The following is a 24,404-nucleotide window of genomic DNA, read 5'->3' as shown; positions in this document are numbered from 1 at the left end:
TGTCACCAGATAATATGAATTTCTGTTACTTTTAAGTAACAATATCCTGTTTGCCAGAGGCAAATTTTTTCTTTATCTTGAACTCGTTTCTAGATCAGAATTATGTTGTCCTATTTCTGGATTTAAATACTTTCTTAAATTTAAAATAGTTATGTTTGCTTTTATGTGGATAGTGAATTGTAAAGATGCAAACACATTCAAATGTTCACTGTAGCTAGAACTGATACAAAATGAAATATTTTTCCAAAACACCAAATCTGGAATAATAACTATAATAACCAAAGCTAGAATATTACCTGATATTAACCATTACGATCCTGAGGCTTCTATACTTGTCTATGTAAAAAAATTGTAGTCTCTGTGTGTTCACCAATCAGCCAAAAATGGTTAAACTGATTTTCACAAAATTTTGTATATGTGTTGCAGTTGGTTTATGTTAAAATACGGTGTATCAGGGAGAGGTACTATAATGGACAATTTTATTGTCTCACTGCATTAAAGCTTTGTTTAAGAGTACGTTATTTTGTCTCTTTATGGGATTACCAAGTAGTGTGGCAGACAGTAAGACTTTAGGGACTTTCAAAACTCGACTTGATGTTTTTTTGTGAAGAAATAAGTGGATAGGACTGGTGAGCTTTGTTGGGCTGAATGGCCTGTTCTCATCTAGAGTGTTCTAATGTGTTTAGCCATGTTGAATTTTCAAAAGACAGTTTTTCCCTGTTCATTTTCATCTAGACCCTTTTCTGAGAAGTATACAGGTCCAAAGGGGGTATATGGTGTTAACTAACCATTAAGGAGCAAGTTCTTTTTTTTTTTTAACCCCCAAAAAACTTTTCAAACTGCAAAACACCCATTTTAGTGAGTTTTCTGGTTGTGAGATTGCAAGCAGTCCAAATATTTTGATAAGTGTGAAGTAACCCAGCTAAAAGTAGTGTCTGGCAGTCCATTTAAGAGTGCAAGTCTGTGTAGTAGAATGCTATGGTCAGCATCTCAGAGTAATGGATCTTTTATATACTGTAGGCATTGTTCAAGGATGCAAGATATTCTGTCATGTTAGCATCAATTTTGTGAAACTCTGTATAAAAATAAACTCACACTTTTCACTCACCTCTATCTGTTATTTTTGTGATGTTTTATTATACATACCCAATGGACCAAATTTTGGGCTATTAGACAAGGTCAGCGGTGACCTGCTTCGTGAAGGATAACCGTGCAGGTGGGAATTTTACTGCACTCCATACACGCACCAAAAACTCTCAAATGAACTACAGACACTATGTTTCTAATCAAAGCAAAACCTTACATTTTTGAGAAAGCCCACGCTATCATACACCTGCATATTATTAGCTACAAGAAAATGTGTTTACAATATGGTAGAAAGAAAATGACTGAGGATGGCAAGAGTAAATCTTACTGTCTGCTGATTGTAGACATTTATTCAACTCCATTTTATGATGAAGCACTTATTTTAGGCTTTGATGCCAATACAGTGTCATTATTTGTGCTCATCGGGAATCAGCTTTGAATCATCTTTATAACATTATTGAATTCTGTCAATGCTGCTCTCTCCTTGTAGCAATGTCTGTGAACTTCCGTCCCCTCCGGCCTTTTTACTATTGGTGCTTTCCATCATCCATGAGTTCAGTTTTTCAACAAGCCACCTACATTGTTAATGTGGTTTAAACATCTAACCCCGCAAAGCTAGGTAATACAAAGAAGTAGCATTCATGGGTCCAACCCAGCAAGGCAATACAGCAATTGTGGAATCCCATCACACACACACACACAAAACAAACCACTCATGAGAGCACTCGGATAGTTATCAGACAGGTAATGTACATGATGGATGAAATACTTGAATTTCAGGCTGCAATGACAAAAGGGGCAACACTTCAAAAACACATAAATATTTTTTTCTTCCCTTAAGCCATTGTTTTATAATTATTAAATGAGCCCAGGTAATGCAGAGTGCCTCAGCTATTAGAAAATATTTTGGTAAGTGTGAAGTAATCCAGCTAAGAATAGCGTCTGGCAGTCCAATTAAGAGTGCAAGTCTGTGTAGTAGAATGCTATGGTCAGTATCTCAGAGTAATGGGTCTTTTGTTTACTGGAACTAGGCATTGTTTAAGGGTGCAAGGTATATTGTCTATATACATGTTTATTTTTATTTTTGCTTTGCCATTTTCTCCTAAAATTCAGGTAAAAGCCAGAGAGTTTGAGGTAATGAGTGCAATAGTGGGCTATGGAAGGCCAGAGTCATACTATAAAGTTAATCCACAAGAAAGAATGGTAATATGTATTAATGAATTCCCAGCCTGAAGTGAGTAATTAGACATTTTTCAGACCATTTGATACATGTGAAAGTACCCATGGGTAAAACAGCTTTCCTCAGGCAGTGAAGGGGTGACATCAATTCAGCTGACAAATATAATTCGCTACAAACAGAAACGGGTAACAAACATTAGTATTACTTTATAGTGATTCCCAACGTGGGGCAATTCGAGAATTTAGGTACATTAAACAATTTATAAAATGAAAAAACAGAAATTCACTGTTAAAAATGACAGAAATAAATAAATTATTTTTATTTTTATTTTTTACAGAGACATTTATATATTTATATAAACATAGAAGGGATGGTGAAGAACTCTTTAATTTATGATTTTACAACCGGCATGGGTTTTTCTACTTAGAAATCATTTTTACCATTAAAATAATATGAATTGTAACAATGATTATAAAATTTTGCAATATGACAAAAATATAAAATGATCAAAATATTACAGAAAAATCTGTCATTAAAGTTATTGTATATTTATGAATATCACGTCTCCTATTATATGTTTTCAAAACTGTATTTGCTGTATTTTCATATTACTTCATATTATATTATTTTTTTTCACAATTTCTTAGTGATTTCTTTGTCAGTACTTCAATTGTCCTTTACCTCTTTTGTTTCCATGTTCTTTGGAAGCTGGTTTAGACCAAATGAATGACATTATGGGCTTCCTCCATGTGAGTAGGAGTTCACTTTTTGAATAGGTAATAATAAAAATAAGGTATATGTTACAGTGGGGGACATCATGATTTTAGGGAGGCCTAGATGGGGCATGGCCAAAAAAAGGTTTGGAACCACTGCTTTAGAGGAAGCTCAAAGTGATAAGAGGGACAGATTGCATTGAACACACATACTGTAAAAGAAGAAGTACAGTATGTAACAGTCAGAGCAACCTTTAAACCATAATCTGTAAGTCAGAAATATAGAAATGTATTAACATTTAACAAACATTTACTGGGCAGTTATTAGAAACTGTTCAGAACGGTAAAAATGTGTATAAATGTATACTAAAATCACTTACCTGTTTACTAGCCAGCTGTCCTTCTCTCCTCAGTAAGCCATAAAAATACTTCTGTAATTTTAAATATGGGAAGAGAGCAGTAATAGTTGTAAATGATTGGCTTTAGTTTTGGTGTCCTTTGTTGGCCTAGGTTATCAGCAGTGTGACTTTGCATATCACATTTAAACAATATCTTCATGATTACTTTGGGCTACAATTTTGTTTTTCTCTCTTCCACTGTTAACTTGGTGTATGCCAGTAAGAGTTTTAAGTGCATTTTATTGTCATGATGTTTTAAATCATTGAGATTACTTGTGTTTTGCTTTGTGCTCATTTGTAAATATTGCATGGTTAAGTAATTTACTAGTAATAGATTATGGCTGTAATTATGTACAAGTGCGGTCAGTCTGTACTCAGGAAAGAGCAGTATATTCAAATGAATTGAAAGTCTACATTTAATTTAGAATCTTGAAAAGAGGGTTACCACAGTTTCATCCAAATGGATTTCAAAAATAAGGCCAACACCAGACTTTCCATGAAGCCTACATCTTTGAGAGATTTGCAGTGATTTAGCACCTCAAATTTGCTAAATTTAAGAAGAAGGCAGCTAGCCGTTATTGTATTACAGAATTCTAAAAACACATCCTTTCATTAGTCAGTTTGTACTTCAGAAATGCCATTAGAGGAGATTGGAAGTACAAGATAAGACGTGCACAGTGCCCAGGCACATCAGCCCCAGATATCAAGGTATGAAACCATTTTGATTATGTGCTGAGCTGGATTGATACTCTGTTAGGTACTAATAATAGAGTTGGTTGGTTAGGAGCACACACAGCGCATTGCCGCACCCACCACACGACAAACCAGCTCAGGATCCAGATTAGGACCCTAGTGCAGCCACAATGGTTGACACCTCAGCACCACACTAGTTCAGATGGAGTGGAACAGTGTGAGGTTTTTTATGGTGGCTGGAGTGCCAATTCCTATTGGATTATCTTTATGAATAGCCAGCTAGTTCTGCATGACACATTTGAAAAGCTAGGTTTTAAGCCTAGGTACATAACTGGAAAGATAAACTCTTCAGAAATTCTGTTTGTGTCATACTCTGGTCCAAGTAAGATATTGAAGATCAGACGTTTTAACATGTGGCATAAATTTTATTGCAAACTGGAGAGGCCCCAGATTTATTGGGCTTTCGGTTAAGTTTGGGACAAATGGTGCTTATTACTACCATGATGTGTTACAGTAGAGGTGGTGGTGCACTAATATTGTGGGAAGGCTTTTATTCATTCAGCCTAAAGCCATTTTGATTTCCACACAATAAATTAACTTACCATAGAACTAAGGAGAGTTTGGTTAAACATAATTCAGCTCTCTTGATCGACTGATAGAGAATGAGAGCAGTGAGCTCTTTCTGTGAATGTTTAGCCTTGAAAAGCTTTTGCTACTATATCATAATTCATAGCATTTTCAAAGAATGGAGTTGAGGATGTATTCATATAGAGCATGGCGTCACATCTTTTAACGAGAAAGACGGCTTAAATCTATGCATACATACTATGGCACAATTGCAATTGTGTCATGGCTATTGCAGTGAAATACTGTATGTTACTGCAACGCCTTCCACTATAAGTTAAAAGTTACTCAGTTCTTCTTGACTTATTTGTTTTGCCTTCATGAATTGAGCAATAGTTAGAAGCTAGACAAGTATCTCTCTTAAACATATGCTTATAAACTAGTATAAGTATGTGTAACTCACTTCCCCTTATAGCACGTCACCACTGGGCTCCTGGGACATAAACTTTGGTCCTCACTTACCACAGAGTATGGAAAGAGCAGGTTGAGTCAATGGTGATTTCCTTCAATTCAGCTGACTAATTTGTTGTCTGACTGTGAGTGTGTCTATGTTTTACAACAGGCTTGCTCCCTTTAAGCTTTAAGAGATGTGCGTATATATATGTATATACAATGCTGTGTGAATGTTTTTTTGTTTCTCTAAGTCCCTTACATTCCTCAAAGAAAAAGCTGATATTCCAAAACTCTATGTATGTGTTATTTCAATTATTTGATTCATTTAATGGAAAAACAAATGGATAAGTAAACATTAGCTGTTCTGGGAAAAAATAAGTAAACCACAAGGGTTCTTAACTTAGTGAATGAGATAAAACCAAGAGCTAAAACAGTTGGGTATCATCTTAATCAATCAAAGTGACAGTTTAAGTGGTGTCAGAGGTGGCTGGGGTGGCGACCCGGTCGGGACGCTCAGGAGGGCTTGCGCCTTCCCCAGACCATCTGGGGGCGACCGCCCTGGTTCCTTTGGGGGCCATGGGTACAGAGCTTTGAAGCTCTACCCTGTAGGGGCCCGTGGTCACCACCAGGAGGCACCCCCATGCGTTTGGAGCCCTGGACCTCAGCACTTCGGCCACACCAGGAAGTGCTGGGGGGAAGAGGAGCAGGGACACCCGGAGTGCTTCCGGGGATACAGCCGGCACTTCTGCCACACAGGGGCGTGTCGGTGGCACATTGCTGGGAAGCACCTGGAGCACGTCCGGGTGATTATAAAAGGGGCCGGAGTCGGGTGGAAGAGGACGAGGTCTGGATAGAGAGAGAGAAGGAGGCGGCCTAAAGAGAGGAAAGGCATTGTGGACAGAGGCCTGGACTATTGGGGTGATTGGTGCTGCGGCACTGGGTTGTGCACTTTATTAGTATTATAAATAAACGTGTGTTGGACTAAAAATGATGTCCGGGCTGCTTCCCACAGTGGTAAAGGAAAGAAACCTAGTTGTTTTTCTCTTCCTCACAATAGTTAGTCAAATACAGCATAACCTATCTGAAGAGGGCTTAAGTAATCCTAGAAACTTTTATAACTGCTACCTGTTCCCGACAGAATTATAAAACCCTTAACAAATTGCATTAAAATTAAGCAGATTTCTCAAATAGCCTATAGATAGTAAAAAATTAAGCTCTATTTAAATGTGGATCCTCTTCATCTTTTCCCACTACTATATGGGGTCAATGTTTTATATTAGGTTTCGGCATCATTTTTATTGCTGGATGCTTTTCCGACCCTCCATATTTATTTTTTTCAAAATGAAGGCTGGGTTTCTGCCAACAAGATATCTAAAATACTTTATCTCCAGGTCTAAATCACATGGATCCCCATCCTCTCATACTGTCCAGGTTTATAAAGCTAAATGACAAGTGCAGGTATTAGATACTAATCAGACAAAAAAGGCTTTACATTCCATATATATATATATATATAGTAGCAAAATACCTGCGCTTTGCAGCGAAGAAGTGTGTTAAAGAAGTTATGAAAAAGAAAAGGAAACATTTTAAAAATAACGTAACATGATTTTCAATGTAATTGTTTTGTGACTGTTATGAGTGTTGCTGTCATCAAGGATTTGATTATCATTATTTGTTTCAATCAGGTTCGTATTTGGAGGATGTGTTGTGTTCAAGTAACATTCCGTGTTTGTCTAGTCTATCCCTGACCATCTCATCTTCGTTGTCAATCGTTGTAAAGATAACAGGTTTCATTCATCGAAGTGATCACTACCAAAATCGGTACTCGTGAATCTATAGTTCACCCAGAAGTGCTCCAGGTGCTTGATCCCTGATTTCCGGCTGCACTTCCGGGTGTGACGAATTGGTTGCCCACATGGGCTCAGGAGTCCCAAATACAGCGCCCCCTGGCGGTACCTGCAGGACCCAACAGGGCTGCGCCAAACTCCAATTCCCAGGATGCCCTGCGGGAACCCGAGGCAGTGTTCCACCCTAGGGAGGTGGCCAACTAGCGTTCGGGGGAGGTATCGCAATGTCTATGGCTGCTCCCCCTGAATATAGTGTGCAGGGGCATTCCGGCTGGGTAAGGACGCCAAGCCCCTGTCACAATATATATAATATAATAATTTATATATTATTTATATATATATAAGGTTAGCATCTGATGCCACCTACCGGGAACAAGCTACTCTTATACTCTGAGGACTGGAAGTGATGGAGCTTCTCAGTAAGGAGGTGGGATCAGGTGTCTCTCTTGGGTGTTTTTTATAGATTGTGTGGAAGAAACAAGAAGATAGTGTCAGCATTCCCTCTCATCCCAGGGTGGTATTGCTTACATCATCAGAGCCTGGAAGGTGTGCAACAAAATATAGGATAGATATCAGAGTTTTTGTAAACCACCACATGTTTCAGAGGAACTCTGTTTTGGCTCGTCATAAAACACCAACATTGCGAGTCATGTGCTAATGATGCTATTGACATTGAGAAACTCATTAATAAGTTTATACTAAGTAGTCAAGCAGTATACCAGGCATTTTATAAAAATGGACTGATTTTATTAATGGGATTGATAAAGAACAACCTCCCATTGCTTTTAAGAAATGGTTCCTGTTAATTGGTTATGCCCCTGCACTTACCACTGTCTCCATTAACACATTTTTAGTTAATGGAATATTCCTGTTACAACACATCTGCCATTTCTTTATGATCTGATTTTTTTTTTTGTTGTTGTTTCTATAAATGTATCGGAAAAGTGGACATGAATTGACAGGAATTTTTGACAATTTTTCTTAAATTACTCTGCAGGCATCAAACATGTTAGGACTCATGTAAATTTTTCTGTGCAGATTGTTTACTAGTAAATATTGTTCCATTTCACTGACATTTTGTAGCTCCTGCTTGCACTGTGCTCAGTGATTAATTATAGCTGATTTTGCGGATGTAAACTCATGGCCAAAGCTGTGTTTCTTTGGATAATATTTTAAACACTAACTTTTATTTTGATGATCAATGTAAATTTAATGCCATTTTTGGAGTTCTTGATCGTCGTGGAAAAAAATTCAGAACCATACCAATAGCCAAATGTAGGCAGTAGTGAAGAATAATAGTGGTCTGTGTATTGTTTAAAGAATATTATTTCATATGCTATTATCACTGTGTTTTTAGTGCTTCCTTTTCTTTTTTATTATACATTGATTTTATTCTTTGATTATATTAATCTATGAGAAAGAATTTCTTTGGCACTACCAAGAGAAATATCGAGAAAAGTTTTTGTTTTGCAAGAGCTCTAGAGGAAAGGTGGTGAAGCTCCCAGTTAGAAATTGACTGGTTTATTATACCATGACAGTGTTATCCTAAAGTTCAAAAATGTTTTATCACACCTGGCATTTTGAAAACCTCCAACAGACACTGGAGATGCTTCAGCACCTGGGACATCTGGTCTCCAGACTTTTCTGCATGTTCTAACCACACTTGAATGAGACATCAGCCTGTTCTCTGTGGCAAAGTACCCTTAGGGATCTGTGGCAGCGAAAGCTTTTTAGTTTTTAATAAAACGAGTGAGGCAGTGCAGACCTCATGTGTTTAGGTGTACAGGAGGAAACCATAGAACTTGATGAGAATTTGCTGATTGCACTCAAGTATGCAAAAGCGCTGTATAAATAAAATGTATTATTATTAGTGCAGCTTTTCCTCCTGTAGGGTCCACAGGACATTTGGCTCACCTGTACTCACTGTGGATAAAAGATCAGGATCAAGGGAATTGAGAGGAAAGAAATCAGGAAAAGAAAAGAGTAGGTTCGACTATGAGCCAGTACAGGTGGAAGGTAATGAGTGGTTGGTCAAGCCCTGTTGATGAGCATAGGTAGTGGTGCTCCAGGAATGGATTGGACTGCTCCTGTTGAACTTAAAAACAGGAAAGATCAAATGCTTTAAAACAGTTGGTTTCAGTGCTTTGAACTCTGACAAAGGTGGCAGGATAAGGTAGACATGCTTTGAATGTCCTGGCTGATGCCGATAGAAGGTGGCTGGGACAGGAGTCATTTTATGGACTGCAGCCGTCAGTGTTTTAGCAAGGCGAGATGACAGAGAGAGAGAGAGAAAGAGAGATGTACTGGGGAATAATCTCAAAGGCTCTGATTTTATTCTTATTGTTATTTATTGGATATTAACTTATTCTTGGGAACACTGTATTTATGAATTATTTATTTACACAATATTTACTCTGATGAGTTATGATTCTACACACATGAAACATGGTTGGTTTTAATTTCTTCTTGAACCTTCTTCTTCTGGATGGTCTCCCTGGACACGCTGAGGTAGGCATGCATGAAGAGCCTCAATGCACTGCCTCAAAACCAATCCCTAGAAAAACATAGGTTGGGATAGAGGGAGAATCAAGTGCAGGTTTGCTCCAGAGAAAGACAGTTTTGCACAGTGTGTTGCCTTCTGGGTGCACAGATTGGTGACGTCCCATGAAAAGCTGACAGGGTCTTGGCCAGAGCAGGGGTGGATCCAGTTGTACATTGTCCATGTTGGAAAAATGACATGCGGTTCTGCAATCCAGACTTGAAAGATTTAGGTGCCAGCCAGAGGAGCAGAATTGACAAGGTAGTTTTTTGTGAAGTTCAACCTGTGTCACGTACCAGTCCAGGTAAGATTGAGGAGATTAGAGGGCTTAATCTGTGGCCCAAATCTTTGTGTAGAATGAAAGGATATATGTTTATGGGGCAATGGGACTCTTTTTGGAACAAATGGGACCTGTTCAACATTATGAGTTGCATTTAAACTGGAGGGGCACCAAAGTGTTGTGGAGGCATATCAGTAGGTTAGTTGAGGTTTATTTATTTATTTGATTTTAACTAAAAGCAAATTACAATCCATACAATCAAATCAAACTTAACGAAACCAAAATTCGGCCCCCACCTAACAGAAAGGGACGAGAGCCAGCTAACAAAGCCAGTGTTTAAAAACAACAAGGAAGGAAGAGTATCCTTTGCCCCAATATAGAAGCTTATTCTAAAATGTTGATTAGATCCTGTCATATTTTAAAAAATGTTTTGAACACATCCTCTGAGTGAGAATTAGATTTTTTCCAATTTCAAATAGTATAGGATGTTAGTTACCCACTGACGTAAAAATGCTGGGGTGGGATTCTTCCAGTTGAGCAAGATACTGTAAGTCTATATACTATTAGTGAGGTAAAGGCAATTACGATTTGTTTTTCCTTCTCCACTTTAAGCCCATGGGTTGGGAGGGATTGTGATGCCAAGGCCGTCTGATAAGCATTCAAAGATTTCTGACCAAAATGATCTTAATTTGGTGCACAACCAAAACATTTGGCCCAGTGGGACTGGAGCTGGATTGCAATGTTCACATGTTGAATCTTTCCCTGAAAACATTTTAGATGGTTTTAATCAAGATACATTGGTGTGAAAAACTATTTGCCCCCTTCCTGATTTCTTATTCTTTTGCATGTTTGTCACACAAAATGTTTCTGATCATCAAACACATTTAACCATTAGTCAAATATAACACAAGTAAACACAAAATGCAGTTTTTAAATGATGGTTTTTATTATTTAGGGAGAAAAAAAATCCAAACCTACATGCCCCTGTGTGAAAAAGTAATTGCCCCCTGAACCTAATAACTGGTTGGGCCACCCTTAGCAGCAATAACTGCAATCAAGCGTTTGCGATAACTTGCAATGAGTCTTTTACAGCGCTCTGGAGGAATTTTGGCCCACTCATCTTTGCAGAATTGTTGTAATTCAGCTTTATTTGAGGGTTTTCTAGCATGAACCGCCTTTTAAGGTCATGCCATAGCATCTCAATTGGATTCAGGTCAGGACTTTGACTAGGCCACTCCAAAGTCTTCATTTTGTTTTTCTTCAGCCATTCAGAGGTGGATTTGCTGGTGTGTTTTGCGTCATTGTCCTGTTGCAGCACCCAAGATCGCTTCAGCTTGAGTTGACGAACAGATGGCCAGACATTCTCTTTCAGGATTTTTGGTAGACAGTAGAATTCATGGTTCCATCTATCACAGCAAGCCTTCCAGGTCCTGAAGCAGCAAAACAACCCCAGACCATCACACTACCACCACCATATTTTACTGTTGGGATGATGTTCTTTTTCTGAAATGCTGTGTTCCTTTTACGCCAGATGTAACGGGACATTTGCCTTCCAAAAAGTTCAACTTTTGTCTCATCAGTCCACAAGATATTTTCCCAAAAGTCTTGGCAATCATTGAGATGTTTCTTAGCAAAATTGAGACGAGCCCTAATGTTCTTTTTGCTTAGCAGTGGTTTGCGTCTTGGAAATCTGCCATGCAGGCCGTTTTTGCCCAGTCTCTTTCTTATGGTGGAGTCGTGAACACTGACCTTAATTGAGGCAAGTGAGGCCTGCAGTTCTTTAGACGTTGTCCTGGGGTCTTTTGTGACCTCTCGGATGAGTCGTTTCTGCGCTCTTGGGGTAATTTTGGTCGGTCGGCCACTCCTGGGAAGGTTCACCACTGTTCCATGTTTTTGCCATTTGTGGATAATGGCTCTCACTGTGGTTCGCTGGAGTCCCAAAGCTTTAGAAATGGCTTTATAACCTTTACCAGACTGATAGATCTCAATTACTTCTGTTCTCATTTGTTCCTGAATTTCTTTGGATCTTGGCATGATGTCTAGCTTTTGAGGTGCTTTTGGTCTACTTCTCTGTGTCAGGCAGCTCCTATTTAAGTGATTTCTTGATTGAAACAGGTGTGGCAGTAATCAGGCCTAGGGGTGGCTATGGAAATTGAACTCAGGTGTGATACACCACAGTTAGGTTATTTTTTAACAAGGGGGCAATTACTTTTTCACACAGAGCCATGTAGGTTTGGATTTTTTCTCCTAAATAATAAAAACCATCATTTAAAAACTGCATTTTGTGTTTACTTGTGTTATATTTGACTAATGGTTAAATGTGTTTGATGATCAGAAACATTTTGTGTGACAAACATGCTAAAGAATAAGAAATCAGGAAGGGGGCAAATAGTTTTTCACACCACTGTAAATGTGCTTGAAGATTTTAAGTTGAAAATTCAATGCTCTGCACATATGGAAATAGAGCGTATTCTGTGCATGGCTGCCTTCAATTCCTTGTATGAAATATTAAGTGAAAGATCCTTTCCCTATTGTACACTGGGATCTTTGAAAGCAAGGGACTTTAAAATGTTTTTAGAAATTATAGAGATGCTATCTAAGTCTTCAAGACTGATCAGTATTTCTTCTGGGCAGGTTCTGTTTAGCAAAGTTTTTAGCTTGAAAGCAGCAGAAAAATTCTGTTGATGAGAAGTTAAATTTGAAGTTTAATTGCTCATAGGATGCAAAAACATTATCTATGTACAGTTCTCTAAATGTTTTATTCCCAGACGTTTTCTATACATACTGTGTATGTTTGAGAAGCTGAAAAAAGTGGTTGTCATGTAGAGGTGCAGCAGATAAGAGCTTCAAGTTCTTCCTACATTGGTTCCATATTCTGAGTGAATGAAGGGCAATTGGTGTATTAGTGTAGTGATGGTAGTTTGCATTTTGTGGACCACAGAGCAGGGAATATAAAGAAGTACTGCAAGATTTTAAATCTATTATAGACCAGGCTTGTTTATGTTCACCAGTTTTTGTGGATGTCCAGGTCTTTATGGCCTGTATATTTGCCACCCAGTAATAAAATTGAAAGTTAGGTAGTGGTGTGCGCCCTTCTGCTTTAGGTCATTGTAGAGTCTCTCTTTGGATCCGTGGATGTTTCAAATTCCAAATAAATGAGGTTATGATTGAATCTAATTTCTTAAATAATATTTCTTAATGTATATGGGGATGGTTTGAAAGAGAAAAAGAAGCTTGGGAAGGGTGTTCATCTTAACAGGGTTGATTCTCCCTGCTAATCTGAGATGAAGGATGGACCATCAAGTCACAATTATGTTTAATTTCTTTCACGCAGACAGCAAAATTTTGTTGAAAAAAAGCTTTGTATTTACTTGTGATATTTACCCTTAGGTATGTAAAGTGATCTGCTAAAATAAATGGGAAGGTGTCTAGTCTAGTATTGTCTGCTAGAGAGTTCACTGGAAAAAGCACACTTTTATTCAAATGAATTTTGAGTCAATATATCTTTTGAAAATCTGCTAGCGTTTTTAGGACTACTACCAATTTTTTGGTCAGATACATTATATATAGTACCATATCATCTGCATATAGTGATATTTTCTGTTCAAGTCCTTCACTGAAATTTCCCTTTATCTCTGATGTATTTCAGAAGTAAACAGTCAATGGCTCAATGGCAATTATGAAAAGCAATGGTGATTGGGGACAACCTTGCAGAGTATAGCGTTCTAGTTTGAAGTAGTCTGAAATAATGTTGTTAATATGAAATGAGGCTTCGAGACTAGTATAGAGGTAATTTGATCCATGAACATATTTTTGGGCCAAACTCAAATTTGTGCAGTGTGGTGAATAGGTAATCCCATTCAAACATATCAAATGCTTTTTCTGCATCCAAAGACAGTAAGATCTCTGGGGTGTTATATTTAAGGGGTGAATATATTGTATTAAATAAACATTGAAGATTATAAGCTAAGTGTCTGCCTTTAATAAATCCAGTTTGTTCTTGTGTTATTACCTAAGGCAGCATTTCTCAGTCCTTCTAGCTCGGACTTTGGAGAGTATCTTAACGTCATTATTCAGGAGTGATATTGGTCTATATGATGCACATTGAAGTAAGTCTTTATTTTTCTTAGGAAAGACAGAAATTAATACTTGACGAAAAGTCTGAGGTAGAATTTTTTGTTGTCTTTAGCGTCTATAAACATTACTAATAATAGTGGAGCTAACTTATTTGATTTTTTTTTATAAAATTTCATTAGATTGCCACCAGTGCCAGCTGCTTTCCACTTTGAAGTGAGTTTATAGTATTTTTAGAAACATCATTTTGTTTTGTCAGCAGTTCATGGTAATCTTATGATCACTGACAAACTAATAATAATTATTATTGTCACACTCCAATTCAGAGGAACAAGGAGCAAGAGCCTGCCCTGGCAGCAGTGGGCACAATGCAGGAAAAAAGCCATGGACAGGGTACCAGTTCATCACAGGGTCCACTCACACACATAATCACACTTGCACTGGAACCATTTAACCAAACCTGCACGGCTTTGAAAATGTTGGAGGTTAACTGAAGTACCCAGAAGAACAGCATAGAAGCACATGGAGAACATGCAAACTCCATGCAGACAATAAGGTACTGGATTTTAACATAGTATGCTGGATCTGTAAAATGGCAGTGCTGATCGTTGTGCACTACTGTGCTATCTAAGCAATGAATATTTTAACTATCTTTCAACTGAATATCTCAAATTTCTTAAATTGACTACATTTACATTTACCACCTGCTCATCTGTCTTAAAAGTACAGTTAATTATACTCCAACAGGAAAAACAGTATGCTATAGATGAAAAAAATCTAAAAAATACATGTTTGTCTTAGCATTTTTTTGCATTCTGTGGATTGTTTTGTTTTACTATACTGATGCGATTTTTCCATGGAAAGTCTGGCTTTTTGACTAAATATGAGTGGAAATCTCTGCATATAAAATAAAACAAGTTATTTAAAGTTAAAATAGCAGACATAACAAATTATTTGAAAGATTGCATGATAACTTTATCTACTCAAAATTTCATAAAATGCTGTAAATATTTGAAAAAGTAAGTTATGACATTCAAAAATGTCTAAAATATTATTTTTAAATTGTGGGTTTTTGACCCTCATTCCCCCTACAAAGTCTTAACTACCCCTTGTGTTAAATTTAACAGGGATTTACCCCCAATTTCAAAAATGAATTTCAAGCCCTGATATCCAGACAGTGTTCAGAAGCCATTAAAAAGGCTAACAAAATGTAAGGTTATGTAATGCCCTGATGTGTGGAATGTAAGTCCAAGAAGATTATGCTTAAGCTTAATAACACACTGGTGAGACCTCATCTGAAGTCCCATGTTCAGTTTTGATGCAGTTCTAGAGAAAGTCCAGAGAAGAGCGGCTGTGCTGATTCCAGGACTGCAGGGTATGAATTATGAGGAAAGATTAAAACAGCTGAGCCTTTTCAATTTAAGCAAAATGAGACCAAGAGGAGTCCTGACTGAAGTGTTTAAAATTATGAAGGGAATTAGTCCAGTAGATTGAGGCCGTTACTTTAAAATGAATTCAACAGTAACCAGGGGGCATAGCTGGGTAAATTTCGTGCGGACATTAGGTTTTTCTTCATACAGAGAACCTTGGACACATGACCAAGTAGTGTGGTAGACAGTAGGACTTTTAGGGACCTTCAAAACTCGACTCGATGTTATATTGGAGGAATTAAGTGGATAGGATTGGTGAGCTTTGTTGGGCTGGATGGCTTGTTGTTGTCTAAGTTGTTTTAATGTTATAATAATTTTTTAATCTTAATAACAAAGAAATCATCAGCTATTATAATGTTATACTCAAGCTGAACAATACAGAAATGGTTAAAGTCCCAACTCAGTTTTTTCTCCCGGAACTTTTGTTCTTTTTTTATTGCTTATTAATAAAAACTCAGTCTGTGTATTAATAACTTGTTGACTGTTAGGGATTTGTATTCAATACTCTCATTTAATGCAGTCTCAAGCAGTACGTGAGCCTTTTGTGGCAAGCAGATGAAAATTATCTCTAACTATAAACAGATGTTATTTTTAATTTCATGTACAGCTGTGTGATGGACTGCAAGCTGTTGAAAGTACTTGTGCTAAACATATTTAGTACTTTAGGAAATAAAGCCTGTTTTTCATTTCTGGTTTCAGCTCTTGCCCTTGCCCATTGTTTCCACTCAGAGCCTCTCCTCAGTTCCTGTTATGCAAATTGCTTGTTATGTTCTGTTTGCACTCGGCCTAGTTTTGTTTTGCAACAGATGCACAATACAGCTTCCAAATAATCAAAGATGATTTGAATTGTAACTACTGTTGTGATTACATCAATAGTTTATTTTATTTATTTATTTAGTAAATTGACTTTGCCAATTAGTATTGAGTGATTTTTAACACAGATATGAATGAACATTGTATTATGATTAAAAAGTTACCAAATGAACAATGATGTATGTTATTATACTGATAATTACTGACACATTCTGATTGGGTTAATTTTGCCTGCAGGGTTTCCAGATTCTCTTTTATTCTCTGAATGTGCAAATAAATGCGAGAGAGGAAGTTAAAGGCTCAGTTTTTACCAGATTTATCTTGATTTATAGCTGAGCTAGGTGGTTTGCCTCTCAGATAAGAAAAGCAAAATGCTATTGCTGTTTAGGATGGGTTTCTAGAGGACTGGTGCAGGAGGACCTCACAATGGAAGCATATGTCCTAGGAGCTTTAGTGTTACTGCAACTGGAGATTTTTTTTAATGGTCAGTGAAATAGGTTATCTTACACAGTTTGTTTTCTGTACATGGCCATTGGCCAGCATTGCTGTTTTCACTCAAACTTCTTCTCCTTTGGCATCGTTTAATCATTTCAGTCCCTTTTCTCTTCAGATAAGATAGAGTAGTTTGAAGTGTACAAAAGTTTCTAATTCCAACTTTAACATAGTTAATTAAGCGAAAACACTTTAATACATTGTACAAGAAATCTAATATCTTTTAAGCTTAAAAATATTATTTTACATATCAGAATATGTTTAATTTATTACTAAAATTGTATGAGACTAATGCCAGGAGTCAAACACCACAAAACCCTTTTTATTTAATAATTATTTTTTTGATCATCATGAAATAAAGTAACTTGCTTCATGTGCGAATAATTAGCACACCCCTTCATACAGTAACTTGTACAGTAACAGTAACCTGAAGGTACCAAGCAGTCACTTGAAGTAATCATTTTCTATATGAGCTTATCAGTCTCTGCCATTGTATTTTGGCAGACTCATCTGTACAACACTGCTCCAGTCATTTTTTTACCGTACGTCTGTCTCATGGTCCTGCCACAGTGTCTGATTGGGGCTGAGATCTGGGCTTTGCCATTTTTTAGTCAACTATTCAGATTATTGTCCTAGATTTACTTGTGTTGTTATTGTTATTTTGTGTGATCCAGTTATAGACAGACTGTAGATAAATGAGCTGTCATTTTCTTATCAGAGGGGACTGGGCAGTCTAATGGTCTGGAATCCCTACAGATTTTATTTTTTTCTCCAGCCGTCTGGAGTTTTTTTTGTTTTTTCTGTCTACCCTGGCCATTGGACCTTACGCTTATTCTATGTTAATTAATGTTGACTTATTTTATTTTCTTACTGTGTCTTTTGTTTTTCTATTCTTCATTATGTAATGCACTTTGAGCTACTTTTTGTATGAAAATGTACTATATAAATAAATGTTGTTGTTGATGTGATGGGACTTTTGTGGTGGATTTATTAATTCCAAAACATGCATTTCCTTTGGCTGCAAATGCATCCTCCATTGTGCTTGAGGGTTGATATTGGGTTCTTTTGGTCATAATCTATATTTAGTTTTCAACATATATTGTGTTGCATATAACACAAATAATTCAATTTGTTCCCTTCAGCTCAGAGGACAGTATGCAACTTAGAAAACAGAATCCATGCAACAGTGTTCTTTTTGGAGAGAAGGTATACTCGTATGAAAGCTGTACTCATTCAGTCTTTTCCTGATGGTAGATTCATGAACTACGTATATAATTTATTATATTGACAGAGTCAAATCAAATCAAAATTTATTTATAAAGCACAATTTTAAAAAAGCACCATAAGTGTAAACCAATGTGGAGTACAATGAAATCAAAAACTGTCAAAAGTAAATCAATAAACAAACAAAATAATTACATAAATACTAAAACAAATAAGTTAAAGGAACCAATTAGCAGATAAACAATTAACAGAAAAACAGTGAATAAGAAAAATTAATAAATAGATAATTGAGTCAATACATCCCTGGATGTAGCTTTTGGAAAATTTGTAATTTTTCTTAAACTTATTTTTTCAAGCATTATATGGTCTCATTTTTGTTTAAGTTGAAGTTAGATGTCCATGGTATAATACTATTTGTTTAACCTTTTACAGAATAGTGACAACAGTGTAATAGAAATTACAAACAATAAATGAAATACTGGACAGTATATTATGTAAAACACATCAGGTATGCTCCTGCAGTAGTCAATCTGCACAACTTGTTGAGTAGGCTTATGACCTGAGGGGGGAAAAAATCAGAATCTGGTGTTGAGTGCTAACGGGTGTAACTTTTGAGAAAATGAAAGATGGAGAAAACTCAAGTCAGCAGGGTGTCTGAGTTGTTTTAAAAATACTGCTTGGTTTTCTCAGATGGGAGATGTGTACCAGTACTATACTTTGACGACTTTACCAACTTCTTTAGTTTGTTTTGACCTGAGCAGATGTTGTACATCAACAGCAACAATTTACTTTTATTTAGCCCAAAATCGCACAGAGAATGCCTCAAATGGCTTTTAAATGTCCCATTTTATTGACAGCTTCCCAGCAGGCAAGAAAAAACTCAAAAAACCTTGCAGTTTTAGGAAGGACGATTCAAAGCAAGACCCACTTTCCAGTAGGTTGGATGTTCAATGGATGTCAAAAAAATAGGGTAAATACAAGACAATGTGTACCATAAGGTTTTACTATACTATCTGATGGTCATATACCAATATAAATACTTAGCTGGCAGGGTTCACGATAAATTGTGGACTGCTGCTCCAGCACTTGGTGCAGAAAAATCAGTTAATTCAAATGGACTACAGAGAACAGAGGATGTGGATCCCATTCTGCATGGTGCCCAAGGATCCCTCTTTAGAAAGCAATTCTGGTACATTATTGAATTCTGCTGCTAGCTTCTTTTATTTTTAATTAACAGCCTATCTCAAATTTTTGAAATTTTCTACTGTCAGATATCAAATAGATCACAATTAAAAAAAATATCAAATGAACACCTTCTCCCAGTTTGGCACTTATCTTCCTTCCTGAGGACTGTCTGTAATCATACTTTCAAATCAGATGCCCTTTTGATTAATGAGAAAGCTACACATAGCTGCCTACATCCAAACATAGGAGAATATAAAAAGAAAAAACTCTTATCTAAGGGTTGTCCTTCAGACTTGTCAATAATCATAAAAATGTAGCACAGCACAGAAAACTGTCTATGTCTTAATCTGAAAGGTAAATCTGTATCTGAGTGTGGAAGTAAATTCTGGATATCAAGACATGATCATACTTTGGACATTGTAATTTGTGTGCAGCTGTTTCACTTTCATTGTATACTGACCGTAGGTTCTTCGTTGGTTAGATTTGTTCTTCCTGTATTTGTTGCTACAGCTTCTCTTTCTAATTGTGCCTTTTGTTGTTCAGACAATTCATTATCTCGAGCCTGACATTCTCTTTCTACAATGATTTTTTGTGTATCTTTATTCATATTGCTTAAATATGTTCCGATATGGTTGCAGTATTAATTTGAAAGCAAAAACTCTTTAATTGTAGCTACCAGAAGACACAAATCAATTTACATTATATAGATCAGGTTTTGTTTTATATGGTGTACCCATCATTGTTGGTGACTTCAAGGAATTTAAAGCTGCCTGCCCTCTTCAGTGTTGAATAGGAGTGCTGTCTGCCTACTCCATTCTGAGGTTTATTGTAACCTCTTTGGTTTTGCTGACATTAGAACAATCTGGACAAGAAGAGGCCATTCAGCCCAACAAAGCTCACCAGTCCTATCCACTTATTTCTTCCACATAAACATCAAGTCGAGTTTTGAACGTCTGTAAAGTCTTACCGTCTACCACACTACTTGGTAACTTATTCCAAGTGTATATCATTCTTTGTGTAAAGAAAAACTTCCTAAGGTTTGTGCGAAATTTACCCTTAACAAGTTTCCAATTATATTCTTGATGAACTAATTTTAAAATAACAGTCTCTATCCACTGGACTAATTCCCTTTATAATTTTAAACACTTCAGTCAGGTCTCCTCTTAATCTCATTTTTCTTAAACTGTAAAGGCTCAGCTCTTTTAATCTTTCCTCATAACTCATCCCCAGTAGTCCTGAAATCAGCCTAGTTGCTCTTCTCTGCACCTTTTCTTGTGCTGCTGTGTCCATTTTGTAGCCTGGAGACCAAAACTGCACCCGGTATTCCACATGAGGCCTCACCAGTGTGTTATAAAGCTTGAGCAGAACCTCCTGTGACTTTTACTCGCACATCAGGGCGCTGACATTGTGTTAGCCTTCTTAATGGCTGCTGAACACTCTTTGGAAGTCGATAGCTTAGAGTCCACTATGACTCCTAAATCTTTCTCATAAGGTGTACTCTTGATTTTCTGACCGCCCATTGCGTATTCAAACCTATATTTTACTTCCTATGTGTAATAATTTACATTTACTGACATTACTGACACCCTGTTTCAGAAGGCAAATCTCTGTAAGTGGTCTCATTACTGTTGTTGACCAGGCCTGTGATGCTGTGCTATCAAATTGTTGTCTGGCCACACTCTCACAGTTGAACAAGGTACACAGCAGGGGCCTCAGTGTTTTTTGAGGGTTAGTGTGTTGGAAGTCAAGGTGCCAAATTGCACATTCCAGCAATATAGAACTTGTTTTTGTGAGCTGAATAATGAATGGATGTGAAAATTATCTTCATGGAGCAAAATTCTTAAAACTGAATTTAAATGAAGTGACTAAGGAACTAAGAAAAAGGTTGGCTAATGGTTTTAATTAAGGTATGAACAGACTTTATACTGTATATAAAGAGCTCAGTTTAATTTAAAATGAAGAAAATTAGTTTTACACAAAGTAAATCTGACAGCTGTCTTCTAGACAGATATTGCTTTATATAAACTGCTTAGGCCAAATTTTACCTACCCAGTCGATAATTTGAATGTCCACTGTCTGTCCCCTTTTAGCAGAATTGAAAGACTAAACTTTTGTTTTCAAATTACAGTACCGGAGAGATCTGTCAGCCATAGTGCAGTCCTGTGACATAACCATAGATTAACTTCCATGCTTTCTTCTGGTCCTCTATTATAATTTCTTGAAATAATGTGACTGAAAAGGGACATTTCTTGCCACTAATTTCAGAATTGTATGGACTGTCTTGGGTCCTTGGAACACCTTGTTTTCCTTCTGGGCAATATCTGGCACTAGAGCAGAACGAAGACTGAAATATTCACAGTTCTTTGTACCCCAATTTTGAATGTTTTCTCTGTGCTCCCAACATACTAAGCACAAGTAAATTGTGACTCATATACAGAATACAATGCCACTTTACAGCAAAGTTTTACCACATAGCAATTTACTGGGAGTGTCAGGTACACTGCTAAGGATGAAAGCATACAAATATTACATTTTTGTATTCAGAATTATTTATTATATTTATTATTAAGATTTGGTGAAATCTTGTGATTCTTTTTGCATTTTTTTTGCATTAAACTTTAATTGAAAAATGATTTCTTTGGTGTACATTAGCATCAAGCATTATTTTCCTATATGTTATTATTATGAAAACAGATTTCTTACTTATCCATATTACATATCCCTAGCTTAAATAAATTATTTTTATCAACCGTTCTGTAAAATATTTTTTCTTGTATGTTCACAGTGTGCAAAAATACAACATGAGAGAGATGAGGCTGTCAAGCAACTCAAAGAGTTTGAGAGGGGTAAGTTATTTGATAGTATTGCTGTACTTGTTACTTTCAAGAATAATAGGTTAATACAGTAGCTTTGTCTAATCTGGAAAGAAAATTGGACATGAATTGAGTATGTTGCTAATCCAAATATCACTGCCAGCTAGAACATCTGACAATATTTTGCAGCCTAATAGTTTGAACCTTAACATTCAAAAAACTCAGGGGATGATATACTGTAGAGTTAAGGTAACAGCTCACCTATTACTTGCAATAAATGGCTCAGCCATTGGGACAACAGAGTCATTTAAGTTTCTGGGCACTGTGCTGTCACAAAACCGTAAGTGGGACAATAAGATCACATTGTATTATTAAGAAAGCCCATCAGAGAATGTTCTTTTTTGCATCAGCTGAGGACAGTCAATTTTCCTCAGACAATATTGGTCAAATTCTACACAGCCATCATTGAGTCAATTTGACCTCATCTATAACTATCTGATTTTGTGCTGCCTCCTTTCAGGCTAAAGCCAGTCTGCAGCACTCCATCAGAACCTGTGAAAAAGATCATAGGCTCTAATTTACCACACATTCAAGTGTTCTATGAGTCCTGAGTAAGGGAGTGTGCCACAAAGAGTATTGCTTATCCGACTCACCCAGGACATCACCTATACAAAAGCCTTCATATAGTGAAAGATAAAACAACACATCACCTAAACAGTTTTTTTACCAAATGCAGTTATTTTGACTAATCAGGTCTGAGCTTCTCACTAATACTAATGCTAACGAGGTGCTGTCATCAGAGAGCAGCAAACAGCCCATCCTAGCAGTGTTTTTATTATTGCTGGTGATTTCATGCCAACTTAAAAAGTTCAGCACCAAAGCATTACCAGAATATGAACTTCGCCACAAAGGGAGATAATATGCTGGACCTATTTTATACAAACATTAAAGATTCTCACAAGGCTGTTCCTTGCCCCCATTTGGGATTCTCAGACCACCTCTGTGCTATGCTGCTCCCAGCATACGGGTCACTGCTGAAACGATCTAAGCTAATGTCAAACGCACTACCATTGGTGGGCCGCTTAGACTGCCATATGTGCGTCAGCAGGCTGCACTGTAACAAATACTATTATACAAAGTTACTGTAGCTTTCTTTCCAATACTGAAAACTTTAAAAAATGTAACACTTAAAGTTTAAAGAAAAGCAATTTATTTCCATACACTCTCCGTACAACGGTGTACAATTAAAGACTTAGTCTCTTAGCTAGGTCCTTATATTATTATATTATATTCATTGCTTATATAGGAGTCTTACGGTGTGAGATCTATTTCTTTTGTCCCGACACTTGGCATCTCTTGTTAGTAACCAGTTCGTCAATATCAGGCTTCAAATCTTGAGCAGCTGCAACTTTTATGAGGGATGAAAGGTGCTCGACAGTAAGTCTTGAGCGATGTGGGGTTTTGGTAGCTTTTATTAACAAAAACAATTTCTCACAAGAGTAAGAGCTTCCGAACATAGACAGTACTCTCGAAGCCAACTTACGGATCTGCACATACGAGGGTGGCAGGTAAGCATACAAGCCTGGCACACCAACTTCGTTGTATTTTGCCTTCAGAATAGAAGCTAACTGCAATTCAATCAATTCCATTTGGATATTCTCAGGCGCATTCTCAACATTGTAAAAGAACAGCGTAAAGTCCTGTTCGTGTGTACTTAAATCTTGAAAATGCTCACTGAATTCATTGCTCAGTAATTCAAGGTGGAAAAAATCTAATTTTCAAATTTCCAAAAATCCAAGTTTACTTCAAAGTTTATATTGTAAAATAAGCCGATATGCAAAAAGCCACCTGACCTACACTAATTTTACAAACTCAAAATCACAAAAATATATTAATAAACAACTCAACAACTTCTCGCTTCCACTTCAGATCTTCAACTGTAGTCTGCACTAACTGTTCGTTACAATACTAGCACAAAATTACATAAAACTAGAGCAAAAAAATGTGAAAGTATGCGGGCTATTACTACTCGTAATGGTCAGTTCTGCCCAGTGGCCAGTCTCAGCAGCCCAGCCAGTAGTGTAGCCTAGCAGGGGCGGCTCTAGGCTCGTGGCGGCCCTGGGCAGAGAAAGAATGGTGGCCCCTTTGCCCACCAATGTCAGTATGGTATCTTATGCACAGCGGATGGCCACGTCCATTGCGGACACTGCATAGCTGCCTCGTGCTCATGACACGCTTCTATACGCGTGTGTCTGTAACTTGAAAACCAAGTGGCGGCCCATGATATTCTCATTACCGCAGAACGTTATAATACTACATATAGATTACTGCTCCGACTCTAGCGACATTAGTAAATACAGTGTACTAATTAACAAGAAACACAATGTTTTTCGGCCACATTGCCATCAGCTACGATGTCGTTATTTTCTCTTTCTGTTTTATATTCAATATACAGTATATTGGCGTGGCGACCCTGTGCAGGTGCACAGTTTGCACATGCCTAAGGCCGCCCCTGCTGCCCGCAGCTGCAGCCTAGCACTTCAGTTGTGACGTTGTGGTTCATTAACTTTGGTCAAGGCTCGTGGCTATACTAGAAGATGACATTTCCGGTACCGTAATG

At 37.1% G+C, this 24,404-nt stretch overlaps 1 protein-coding gene across 1 annotated transcript in view; it reads left to right on the top strand.

The window, feature by feature from the left end:
- Positions 1–24,404, top strand: part of shtn1 (shootin 1) — a 283,793-nt gene that overhangs the window by 64,481 nt on the left and 194,908 nt on the right. Inside the window, exon 3 of the mRNA XM_039737252.1 lies at positions 21,757–21,817. Within this exon, the coding sequence (XP_039593186.1) occupies positions 21,757–21,817 (61 nt within the window). The remainder of the gene's footprint in view (positions 1–21,756; positions 21,818–24,404) is intronic.

This window comes from Polypterus senegalus, chromosome 1 (genome assembly GCF_016835505.1).
Source record: "Polypterus senegalus isolate Bchr_013 chromosome 1, ASM1683550v1, whole genome shotgun sequence".
NCBI lineage: Eukaryota > Metazoa > Chordata > Cladistia > Polypteriformes > Polypteridae > Polypterus > Polypterus senegalus.
The sequence above is the reverse complement of the archived record's forward strand: the minus strand, read 5'-3'. Positions and strand labels throughout refer to the sequence as shown.